The 11,933-nt window shown below is 36.5% G+C and overlaps 2 protein-coding genes across 4 annotated transcripts in view; one reads left to right on the plus strand and one right to left on the minus strand.

Annotated features, from left to right (window-relative positions):
- The window catches only part of pi4kab (phosphatidylinositol 4-kinase, catalytic, alpha b), a 48,005-nt gene extending 43,957 nt beyond the window's left edge, over positions 1 to 4,048 (minus strand). The window contains exons 1-3 of one of the 3 annotated variants that reach the window (XM_055167390.2): positions 3,732 to 4,048; positions 2,577 to 2,693; positions 617 to 710 (exon numbers count right to left, since the gene is read on the minus strand). In XM_055167390.2, coding sequence (XP_055023365.2) covers positions 617 to 710; positions 2,577 to 2,693; positions 3,732 to 3,827 — 307 coding nt within the window. In that variant the 5' untranslated portion in view covers positions 3,828 to 4,048. The remainder of the gene's footprint in view (positions 1 to 616; positions 711 to 2,576; positions 2,694 to 3,731) is intronic. The other 2 variants (XM_055167391.2, XM_055167392.2) reach the window with 2 other exon arrangements.
- A 220-nt stretch (positions 4,049 to 4,268) lies between these two features.
- Positions 4,269 to 10,903, plus strand: snap29 (synaptosome associated protein 29). Its single transcript, XM_073868093.1, has 6 exons — positions 4,269 to 4,416; positions 4,943 to 5,201; positions 5,324 to 5,520; positions 6,118 to 6,203; positions 9,806 to 9,905; positions 9,994 to 10,903. Exons 2-6 carry the CDS (start codon positions 4,950 to 4,952, stop codon positions 10,157 to 10,159), a joined length of 801 nt encoding a protein of 266 aa, XP_073724194.1. The 5' UTR covers positions 4,269 to 4,416; positions 4,943 to 4,949; the 3' UTR covers positions 10,160 to 10,903.
- Positions 10,904 to 11,933: the final 1,030 nt, after the last annotated feature.

Raw genomic sequence — 11,933 nt, forward strand, 5'->3', positions numbered from 1 at the left:
AAATAATGGGTAAACATTATCCAAATAAAGTGGACTTTTCTAGATTAACATGTCATGTACAATAAGAACAGGAATGTACAGTAAATGGGAATTGTAGTATGTGGCTTAGAACAGGGGTCTCCAACCTTTTTGTGCGCAAGGGCTACCACAACGAATAAAATATTTTGAAGGGCTAGTTTTTTAATACGGTCTACTCAAAACTTTTTTGGTTTACTTGTTGATTTTATTTAATGTTCATCATCATCATCATTTATAAATCATTTATTTAATGATCACTTTTTAAAATGTTAACATAAATAAAATAATACATTTAATAAGTAAATATTAAAATTGAGGCTCTGCGCGGGCACCATGTTGGAGACCACTGGCTTAGAGAGATAAGAAGTGACTGAGGTGCCTTTGATCAAGACATCTTACCTCCTGTTGCTCTCCGGATGCTGCAGTGAATGACAGACCACTACTGTGTTTGTTTGTTTGTGTGTGTGTGTGTGTGTGTGTGTGTGTGTGTGTGTGTGTGTGTGTACTACTCACTGGATAGGTTAAATGCAAAGGACACGTTTCCTGTTTGGGTTAAGATACTTAATAATCACCTCACATAAACCATCTCCATCATTACCTTTATTCTTCTTCCCAGCATTCTCCTCCACCCATTGAACTCTGGGTAATCCCTTGAGCAGATTCAACAGATAACTGACCACTGTCTCTTTGTGCTGTGAAAAATGACACAAACAAAATATTACAAATATAGTAAAATATCACAAAGTGTGTGTGACACACTTTTTTTATAAGAACATGTGTTAGTGAAGCATGAGGCTGGATAGCCTAAATCTGAAAATACTTTTAAAGGGGACATTTCACAAGACGTTTTTAAGATGTCAAATAAATCTTTGGTGTCCCCAGAGTACATATGTGAAATTTTAGCTCAAAATACCATATAGATAATTTATTATAACATGTTAAAATTGACACTTTGTAAGTGTGAGCAAAAATGTGCCTTTTTGGGTGTGTCCTTTAAAAATGCAAATGAGCTGATCTCTGCACTGAATGGCAGTGCTGTGGTTGGATAGTGCAGATTAAAGGATTAGTCAATTTTCTTAAAAGAAAAATCCAGATAATTTACTCACCACCATGTCATCCAAAATGCCGATGTCCCTCTTTGTTCAGTCGAGAAGAAATTATGTTTTTGAGGAAAACATTGCAGGATTTTTCTCATTTTAATGGACTTTAATAGAACCCAACATTTAATACTTAACTCAACACTTAACAGTTTTTTTCAACGGAGTTTCAAAGGACTATAAACAATCCCAAACGAGGCATAAATGTCTTATCTAGCGAAACGATTGTCATTTTTAACAATAAAAATAACAAATATACACTTTTGAAGCACAACTTCTTGTCTAGATCCGGTCGTGATGTGTCAGGTGACCCCACGCAGTACGTCATGACGTCAAGAGGTCACAGAGGACGAACGCGAAACTCCGCCCCAGTGTTTACAAGTGTCTTGTACGTTCCTACGTTGTTGTATGTGGAATGATACTAATTAATGTCTTTGTGGCGGTTTATTGTTTAAAATGGTCCGCAAATGTCCTTTATATATATCTAACACGTGACCTCCCTACGTCACTACGCATTTACGTTAGGTCGCGCTGGACCGGACCTAGATGAAAAGTTGTGGTTTAAAAGTGCATATTTTTTATTTTTCTTGTCAAAAATGACGGTCGTTTCGCTAGATAAGACCCTTGTGCCTCGTTTGGGATTGTTTATAGTCCTTTGAAACTCCATTGAAAAAAACTGTTGGGTGTTGAGTCAAGTGTTAAATGTTGGGCTCTACCAAAGTCCATTGAAATGAGAAAAATCCTGCAATGTTTTCCTCAAAAAACATAATTTCTTCTTGACTGAACAAAGAGGGACATCGGCATTTTGGATGACATGGTGGTGAGTAAATTATCTGGATTTTTCTTTTAAGAAAATTGACTAATCCTTTAAGGAACGGTATTATCCCCTTCTGACATCACAGGGGGAGCTAAATTTCAATTACTTATTTTTTCACATGCTTGTAGAGATTGGTTTGCCAAAACTAAGTCACTGGGTTGATCTTTTTCACATTTTCTAGGTTGATAGAAGCACTGGGGACCCAATTGTAGCACTTAAACATGGAAAAAGTCGGATTTTCATGAATGTCCCCTTTAAATATTAAATACTTTAGATAGTCGGATATTAAAATGCATTGTATGTGTTTGTGTAGATAAAATGACACGGTACTGTATGGTGGAGGAAATTAACTTTTTTCATTAGCGAGACAGCAAAAACAAAAAACTGTGTGTGTGTGTGTGTGTGTGTGTGTGTGTGTGTGTGTGTGTGTGTGTGCGTGCGTGCGTGCGTGCGTGCGTGCGTGCGTGTGTGCTGAAACAGTAAAAAAGCCTGAAATGGTAAGAATTATAATTCAGTTGTGATTAACAGCCACTTTCCTACTACACGAAACACGCACTCAGCTTAACTTGTAAAACACATTACAGATTGTACTGCCCATAATAAAGCCAATCAATCTCAGTTATTACACAAGCGCTCCGTTATACCTGTAAATCGGACTCGACCAGGAACACAGCCAGTGCAATGACAGCATCTGTGCGCCGGACATCTAGAGTAAAGACACCACGACTGTCGCATGGACACATGCATAACAACTTTTGTACCTGTGGGGAAGAGACAGACAGACAGACAGCCAGCAGTGTATAACAAATAGCTTAAATCTAAAAAGAAACAAAATACACAATCATACGAGTAAAAATACTAAGCAGAATATATGTTCATAATCTAACACTAATATCTTGACTTAAGGATATTTTTTTATTCTGGTCATCATGGTGTTTAACAGGTAGCCAAAATCTGACCAAACGTTAGGTGTATTAGTCGACCATCTGAACAACAAGAACAACCTGTTAAGAGGATCACGCATGCCCAAGGTCATACTCACAGTATATAGACATTTCTGACACAGCATGCGAGTTTAAACAGTGTTGCGGATGTTTGACTGCAGTGCGCAACACCCCTGCATGAAATTAAATGATCAAACAGACAAGATGCGTTCTCATGCAGACGTCTGCAGTGTGGCAATGCATTTCACAACAGCACATAAGGAAGTACACTAGCTGTTGTTTTTTTAAATGTACCATTAATGATTATATAAAACTGCATTACTGTATCTGACTTACTGTAATGTCTATTGTAAGTGCAGAAAGGTCTCTCTGTATGACAATAATCAGCTCAAACCTGCTTTTTAAACAATAGATTGTGTCAATCAGAGGAGCTATATAAATAAATAATGAGCTTTAAACTTACATTTATTTTTAAGTTCTGCAGCTGTTTATTTTTTATTACAGTCAGCAGCAAATACTGTTATACTAAATATGTTTTCCAGTATGTTTATATCCGTGTATGCGGATACATTTACTATCAATAACTATACCATCGTAGTAACATGTATTTGGAAGTACCTACATGGTATTTAAATATGGTAATCATTCAGTGGAAATGTATCACTGCACCAGTTTACATGTTACCAAGTGAAGCAAAAAACAGCGCGCAATTTGTCTTTGACACAAATAAGCTCGTCGAGTTCCGCGCGCAACAAACTCGCGCAGTCCTGCACCTGTCGCGCACACAGCGACAATATCAAAACAACAAACAATGCAACAAAGTAACAGTGTTGTGTCTGATCGTGACGTGTGTACCTTCTCGACGGGAGCAGGTCTGTGAGCGGCCAGTGATCTCGCGAGTGACAGCACCGTGTTAAAATAAAACTCGCGCGTGCCTCCGCGCGTGGACATGATGAGATAGACGCCAGTAATAAAGTTGACGTTTAAACGTAAAAATGATTATTTCTGCAGCAGCGTCTTCTGAAAGAAAACCGATACGACCGCCAAGAAAGAAACAAATGACAGCCTGTGCGCGCAACGAGTGATGGAGCGCGAGCGAGGCGTGTCGTGTGTTCGCATCATCACAGTGTACTTTGTCTTATTGGTTTAAAGAGCTAATGGATATTCATATGCAGCTAATAGAGTTTCAAAGCTCAAATTAGTACAAGTGTGTATGTGTTTATTTCAACATCTTGTGAAGTATACACATGTATCATTTTAAAAGTAAATGCAATGAAGAAATAAGGTTTTGTGTGTCTATTCAATTAAATAAATTTTCAACAAAATAATTTTTTCTACTATTCCCAGTCACATTATAATCAATAAACAAGACAACAATCAAGTAATTATGAAAAAACAACAATTTGTTAAAAAAGAATGACGACAGCGAAATCATCTAGGGGCGGAGTCTGTGTGACGTCACGGTGATACCACCGGAAGCAGTTTTAGCAAGGAGTCAGCTGATAGCGAGAGAAGAAAATATCAGCCTCGGTGATTAAAGGTAAACATTTTTACTAAAGCGTCAATATATCGCGTTTAGATCAAAAAGACTGAGATAAATTATCAAGAGTTTTAAATTATGTAGGGTTTATTCGTTAGCTGTAGTAGATATTGCCATCGATTAGCTGAGATAGAAAACAACTGAAGAGCGTCGTGTTATTTAAAGAAATGTGAAATATTTACTTGTCATGTAAGATGTTAACAAGTTTGATGTATATCTTGAAATGTTTACAAGTCTGATGAATGTCAATAGAAATAGTACCATATCGCACTACTACCATGATTTTGGCATGCAAATTCCTTTACGTACTATGTTACTATGGTACACAAATGCCAACCATTTGCGGCTAATATAAATATTTAAATACAATGGTAAGTTATCTGATAGAATCACTGTGTCGTGGTACCACCACGGTAATTTTTTAAGCTTTTACTAACAATAATACAGTATGTTTAAATTTAATAAAGCATTCATCTGTTCGAGATCTGCATCAGAATAAGTGTCTATATAATCTCATCTAACTCAGTCTCAGGATGTCAGCCTATCCCAAATCTCACAACCCTTTCGCTGATGATGATGATGAAGGGGACATGGCGAGTGGAGGGCCAAGAAGAGGCTTTAACTTTGATGATGAACCAGATGAGAGTTCACTGAGTCCAGCAGAGAGAAGACAGAGACAGCTGCAGAGAGAAGTGATGCACACAGCGCAGTCCGCCGTGGACAGCAGCTACCGATCAGTCGGACTCATCTATGAATCTGAGAAAGTCGGAGCCGAGACGGCAGAGGTGAGACGAAACCTATAGACAGTTTAAATTCAGCACGAACACTTGCCCCTTTGCCCAGATTTTCTGGTCATTTATCACAATAGCTTTATCTTATCTGTCTTGCTTTTTCTCTCTCTGTACAGGAATTGATTCGTCAGGGTGAAGCTTTGAAGAGAACGGAGAAAATGATTGACAACATGGAACAGGACATGAGGACGAGCCAGAAGCATATAACCACCATTAAGAGCGTATGGGGCGGCCTGTTCAACTATTTTAAGGGTAAACCTGATCCCAAACCTCCACAAAAGGACCAACCTGTGTCCTATGAAGGCAACAACAGGTAAAATGAACTGCTGAAGGAATATTTTTTGCATTTAGACATTTATATTAGCGCATGGGTCTTCAACAGGGGGTCTGGGGCCCATTGGGGGTCCGTGGTGGTTTAACAGGGGTCATCCAGATAATGTTTGATTTCATTTTTTTTAAATAAATGAAATTAGGCACCCAACAAAAATGCAATAGGCTAATAATAGAAATTGACAGAATTGAAGGTTCCCATATAAAATTAGTTAAACTTTATTAAAAATAAAAATTCCCCCAATTAAATATATTCAGTAAATGTAAAATGTTATGTAGTGTACAAAAATCATAATTTTATATCTTTGTAACAAAACAGTCAAAACTAAATCCATAATTTGATTTCATACATGTGCTGGGGTCCCTACTCCTCCTTTCTATCCATTAAGGGGTCCTTGGACTGAAAAAGGTTGAAGACCTTTGCATTAGCGGATTAAGATGATATATTATTCCTATAACGTATTAGTAGCGTAATATACATTTATAAACATTTAAAAATGTTACTCTTTTAAAGAAATTATAAATAGCATCAATTTGTCTATGAAAGTTATTTAACAACCTGAGTATGTTTTACATTCAGATTGCAGAATGCACTTTCAGAAAGCAAGCAACAGGAAGACAAATATCAGGCCAACCATCCTAACCTCAGGAGACTTGACACATCTGGTAAAATGCATAACTTTACTTACTAAATTTTGAGTTTATCTGTGTGCCTTAAAGGATTAGTCCATTTTCTTAAAAGAAAAATCCAGATAATTTACTCACCATCATGTCATCCAAAATGTTGATGTCTTTCTTTGTTCAGTCGAGAGGAGGTTGTGTTTTTTGGGGAAAACATTGCAGGATTTTTCTGATTTTGATGGACTTTAACCCAACATTTAATACTTAATTCAGCACATGGCGGTTTTTTTCGGCGGAGTTTCAAGGGACTATAAACAATCCCAAACGAGGCATAAGGGTCTTATCTAGCGAAACGATTGTCATTTTTGACAAGAAAAATAAAAAATATGTACTTTTAAACCACAACTTTTCGTCTTGGTCCGGTCCAGCGCGACCTAACGTAACTGCGTAGTGAGGTCACGTGTTACATATATAAAACGCACATTTGCGGACCATTGTAAACAATAAACTGACACAAAGACATTAATTAGTATCAGTTGACATACAACAACGTAGGAACGGTCCTCTTTATCAACACATGTAAACACTGGGGCGGAGTTTCGCGTTCGTCCTCTGTGACCTCTTGACGTCATGACGTATTGCGTCGGGTCTCGCTAGCACATCGCGCCCAGATGAGAAGTTGTGCTTATTTGTCATTTTTGTTGTCAAAAATGACGATCGTTTTGCTGGATGGGACCATTGTGCCTCGTTTGGGATCGTTTGTGGTCCTTTGAAACTCCGTTGAAAAAAACTGTTATGTGTTGAGTTAAGTATTAAATGTTGGGTTCTATTAAAGTCCATTAAAATTAGAAAAATCCTGCAATGTTTTCCTCAAAAAACATAATTTCTTCTCGACTGAACAAAGAAAGACATCAACATTTTGGATGATATGGTGGTGAGTAAATTATCTGGATTTTTCTTTTAAGAAAATGGACTAATCCTTTAAAGGGACACTCCACTTTTTTTTTAAATATACTAATTTCTACGGAAGCCGAGAGAGGACATGCACTATTATTATTTTTGCTTGTTTTCTCGTGATCACGACTTAATTTTCTCATGATCTCGAGAAAACGATCTCGTTATCCTGCCATGATAATCCAAATGTCATAATGTAATTTCCTGTTCATAATATTTAAGTGGACTGCTAATGTATATGAGTTGGGGTCTTCGTCGTTACCTAGGGCTGTCAATAGATTAAAAAAATTAATCTAGATTAATCGCATGATTTCATGAGTTAACTGCGATTAATCGCAAATTAATCGCACATTTTTATCCATTCTAAATTTACCCTAATTTAACACTTTTCAGGTTTTTAATATTCGAATCATATGTATGTTAACAACAGCCTGTTTACATTTTAACAGAATCACCAGCCATTGTTTTGTATATGAATTTTCCTTTCAGAAGATTTTTCTTTCTCCATTTTTGTTTGCTGCTGCATCATTTGTGACCTGTGCTGGCAAGTTGAGTCGGAATTAGCAAATTTTAAAAAAATAGTTGTTCATATTTTGACATTCTCTATTAAAAGATAGAACAATGCATGATTTGTTAACAAAATATGACAGAACTACACGTGTTTGAAGTTGAAAGAGTCAAATTACCACAAACATTTCCACATCCATACATTATATTACCACATCAATACAGTACCTTAAAATCACTTGTAAAACTAATAGATTTAGCACACACAAAGCAAAAACATCATCAATGTATGTTCAACTTTTTTTCCTTTTGTTTGATTGACATTGAGACAGACTGCTTAAAATCTAAGTGATCTAATATAATGTTACACATCAGATAGTTTTACCCAACAGTTAACCAAACATTTACTTAAAACATAACAGATTATAGAGCCTACCTGCGTGAATTCTTATCAAAACAGATATTTGTAAAACTTCAATTTTGTGAAGATGTCTATATATCCGGGTCGCGTGCACGCGCTTCAGATATCAGTCAGTCAGCGTGAGGGGATCGCTTTTGAGTCTTGTCGCTCTTAATAACTCTTTAACATTAATCAGGTACCGAACTTTATCTCTCTTAATGACTCTTTTAACATCAAGCAAGTCCTGCAGTCTATTTTCTAAGTCATGCATAAAAGCGAAACCAAAATGAATTGAGACGCATCTTTGTATTAGATTAAGCATTAGGAGGACGGTAACGTTACACCTCTCAGACGTATAAATAAAGATCATATCAGATGTCCAACGAGCATTTAGAGCATTGGATTTGGTAGACAATTTGCTTAATGTTCTTATTTCTATGAAAACCTTTTACTCATTTAGAGAGAGCCATATTTGTCTGCGTCTCTGTTCATTCAACTATGGGCTGGACCAAGGGTCAAACAGAAATTGCGCGTTGCGTTAATCTCCGTTAATAAAATTAGTGGCGTTAAAATGAATTTGCGTTAACGCGTTATTAACGCGTTAACGCGTTATTAACGCGTTAATTTTGACAGCCCTATCGTTACCACAATAATGTGTAGATAGACTTAATATATAAATAAAGTTGGACGTTCATGTTCGTGAATTTAGGGACCATCTCTAAAGTAATACTGTACACGTTTCTATCTTCAATAGTATTTAACAGTTAATAAATATCAACAATCTAAAAAGTGTGCATTATAGCTGACAACCACATAAACACGTTGGTTTTGTGACTGTTTGTTGGCTTTCAGTCATTCCATTTAAATGCTGTTAAAAGTGGAAACGTGTATTGAGTAACTTAAAGACGGCCCCTAAATTCACCACTGTAAAATTGTAAATATTGACAAATCTATTTCAGCTTGAGCGAATCTCTGATCCAAGTAAAATCTCATTTGTTCATCCATGCTAATTTAACAAAATCTGCTTTTGCTATCTACAGTACAACAAAACAACACGTTCTATTGAGTACATGTAAGCTTTAATCACATCTCAAGAATGCAACTTTTGTTATGTCGAGATAACGAGAAATTAAGTCGTGATCACGAAAAAAACAAGCAAGCAAAAATAATAATAGTGCATGTCCTCTCTCGGCTTCCGTACATTTTCCAGCTCCCCTAGAGTTAAACATTTTGATTTTTACCTTTTTGGAATCCATTCAGATGATCTCTGGGTCTGGCGCTAGCATGTTTAGCATAGCTTAGCATATCCATTGAATCTGATTAGACCATTAGCATCGCGTTAAAAAAATAACCAAAGAGTTTCGATTTTTTTCCCCATTTAAAACTTGACTCTTCTGCAGTGACATCGTGTACTAAGACCGACAGAAAATTAAAAGTTGATATTTTCTAGGCCGATATGGCACTATACTCTCATTCTGGCGTAATAATCAAGGACTTTCCTGCCTTACCGTTATTTTTGAGCGCGATGCTAATGGTCTAATCAGATTCAATGGATTCTGCTAAGCTATGATAAAAGTGGTAGCGCCAGACCCGGAGATTGGCTGAATGGATTACAAAAAGGTAAAATCAAATATTTAAGGGAATATTTATAGGGAAGCTGGAAAATTATCATATTTTCAAAAAAAAGTGAAATGTCCCTTTAAGAGGGTAAGCAGGTGAAGCTCTGTTTCAAATAAAAACATCTCTCCATTTAACAGAAACACAAAAATAATTTTTGTTTATGCAGGATTTGGAGCTTCTGCGTCTCTGAATAATGAGCCATCCGATCAAAACGGATATCCCAAGAACAAACAGCTGCGGGCTGCCCATCAAGTACTAGACAATAATCTTGGTAAGAAATATAACATCCGCAGCTTTTGATCACAAGGATCAGTTTACGGACTTTTTAATGAATATTTTTGTATGTGCGTTTTTTCTTGATGAAATGTCATTGGGTCTAGGCAGGCTGAAGAATCTTGGGCTGGGACTGCAGATGGAAATCGAAGACCAGGATGTTTCTCTGGACTCTTTGCTCAATAAAGTCGACAACATGGACGGCAAAATCAGCTCCACCAACCGACAACTCAAAAATCTTAAATAGACTATTTCCTAAGGATGTGGCGATGGTGCTGTCTGAAACTATCCATACTGGAAACACCTGCTTTTTTTTTTCTCAGAGGGAACGTTGTGTGTGGTCATGAACATATGTGTGCACTTCAACGAACGTGTTGGATGGAGTAAATATGAAACAAATTGATGATTTGAGATGGCTTATTGTGATGTTTAGATAATATTCCCACCTTTATTTCATCACTCAATAAAATAAGGCGAGCCTACATTGTGCATAAGCTGTGAATGTCCATCAAAAGATGGTTAGGGATAAAATACTGTATATTAATGAGCTAAAACATGTTACCAGGATAGTAAGCAACTTAAAGACACAAACACACTTTTCTTTAACAAATTCATTACATTTCATTCACATCATTTTCATGTCCACCAAAATAAATATTATTCCTACATTAATCAAATGTGTTTATGATACCTAGTTAAGAAAAATCTCCTGCTACTATTGTTCCCTGATAAATGTAACTTATAGTGAATTTGTCTTTTTTTCTGGCGCTTTCATCATGATTTACCTTTTAGATTTTCCATGTGTTGTCTGTTAACATTAGCCTGTTTGAGTCACTCTATAAGAGTCTGTGAGCCCAAAAACACAGATTTGCCTTAATGTTTCTTTATATCTTTGAACTGCTTTGTTCTGTGTATTTCTAATATAGTAAACCATTTTTGTTAGCTGAATGTGATGCATATAATGTGATCATTAATAAAACATATTGTTTTATTTTGTGTTAAATGCATTAATGCAATTTCAACTTGCATTGGAAAATAATATTCAAACAGGCTAATTGTCTATGCTTAGCAATAAGCAACTCAAATGTTAGTGATGTCTCACGTGAGTGCCATTTACCATATTAGAAATGTGATAATCTTTGAGTACTATGGTACATGAATGGGGTAAACATTTAGTACCATGGTATTATTAGTAGTATTACGTTCACTGTGTCAAAATGGTGCAACATACTTTTTTTAAATGTACGTGCAGAATGCCACCACGAGATGGCGATATATCACATCTACTGAAGCTTGACATTTTTGTTTTGACAGTTTTGTTTATTTCTTAAACTTAGACCACAGCCTCGTGAATTTAAAAAATGTCTTATTGCTCAAACTAAAAATGTTGACTGAAATACTCGAAAAATGGTTTATTGACAGATTCCCACACATGCATTATCATTCTTTCAGCGTGCACAGCTGCGCGCGCGTCTCTTGAGCTCTAATTAACGCTCGCGTGAGCAGCTGCTGCGCGCTTCAGGCTGACAGGCGGCTGTTTTCACTCAGGTACATTTTGAGAAATTCTTACGTAATCAGTTTATTTGTTAAGTCACGTTATTACTGCTAAATCTGGAGCTGTTGTCGTTTAAAGAGTGTCACACACAAACTTGAAGGAAACAAGTTTATGTTTCATCATTGTTGAAGATTTCCAGATAAAACGCATAAATCTGCTGTTTTCTTTGCTGTAACGTTCTTTTGCGGTATTACATAGTTCCCCTCATGTTCAGCTTGTGATATCTATCGTTGGTTTTGGCTGGACTATAATGGCCTTCTTTCAACCTCTAATCCCAAAATCCCCTGCTGTCAGCCCCCATAAAGCAGCGAGGCAAAGATGACATGTTTCCTCTCTCTGCTATCCATCCTTTCATGCTGAAATAAAACTATAAAATTATGTATTCTCACATCTACACAACAAAACTGTACAAACTCGACAGACACGTTATGCCTACAAGGCAAAACTCTACAGACCCCTCACCCGT

This window comes from Misgurnus anguillicaudatus, chromosome 5 (genome assembly GCF_027580225.2).
Source record: "Misgurnus anguillicaudatus chromosome 5, ASM2758022v2, whole genome shotgun sequence".
Taxonomy (NCBI): Eukaryota; Metazoa; Chordata; class Actinopteri; order Cypriniformes; family Cobitidae; genus Misgurnus; species Misgurnus anguillicaudatus.

What these genes read in the sequence shown, in the direction of transcription:
- snap29 (XM_073868093.1), top strand. Translation starts at nt 4,950, where the DNA reads ATGTCAGCCTATCCCAAATCTCACAACCCTTTCGCTGATGATGATGAT. An exon ending in TCCTATGAAGGCAACAACAG is followed by an intron (nt 5,521 to 6,117) that starts GTAAAATGAACT and finishes TTTTACATTCAG; the next exon opens with ATTGCAGAATGCACTTTCAG. An exon ending in CATCAAGTACTAGACAATAA is followed by an intron (nt 9,906 to 9,993) that starts TCTTGGTAAGAA and finishes ATGTGCGTTTTT; the next exon opens with TCTTGATGAAATGTCATTGG.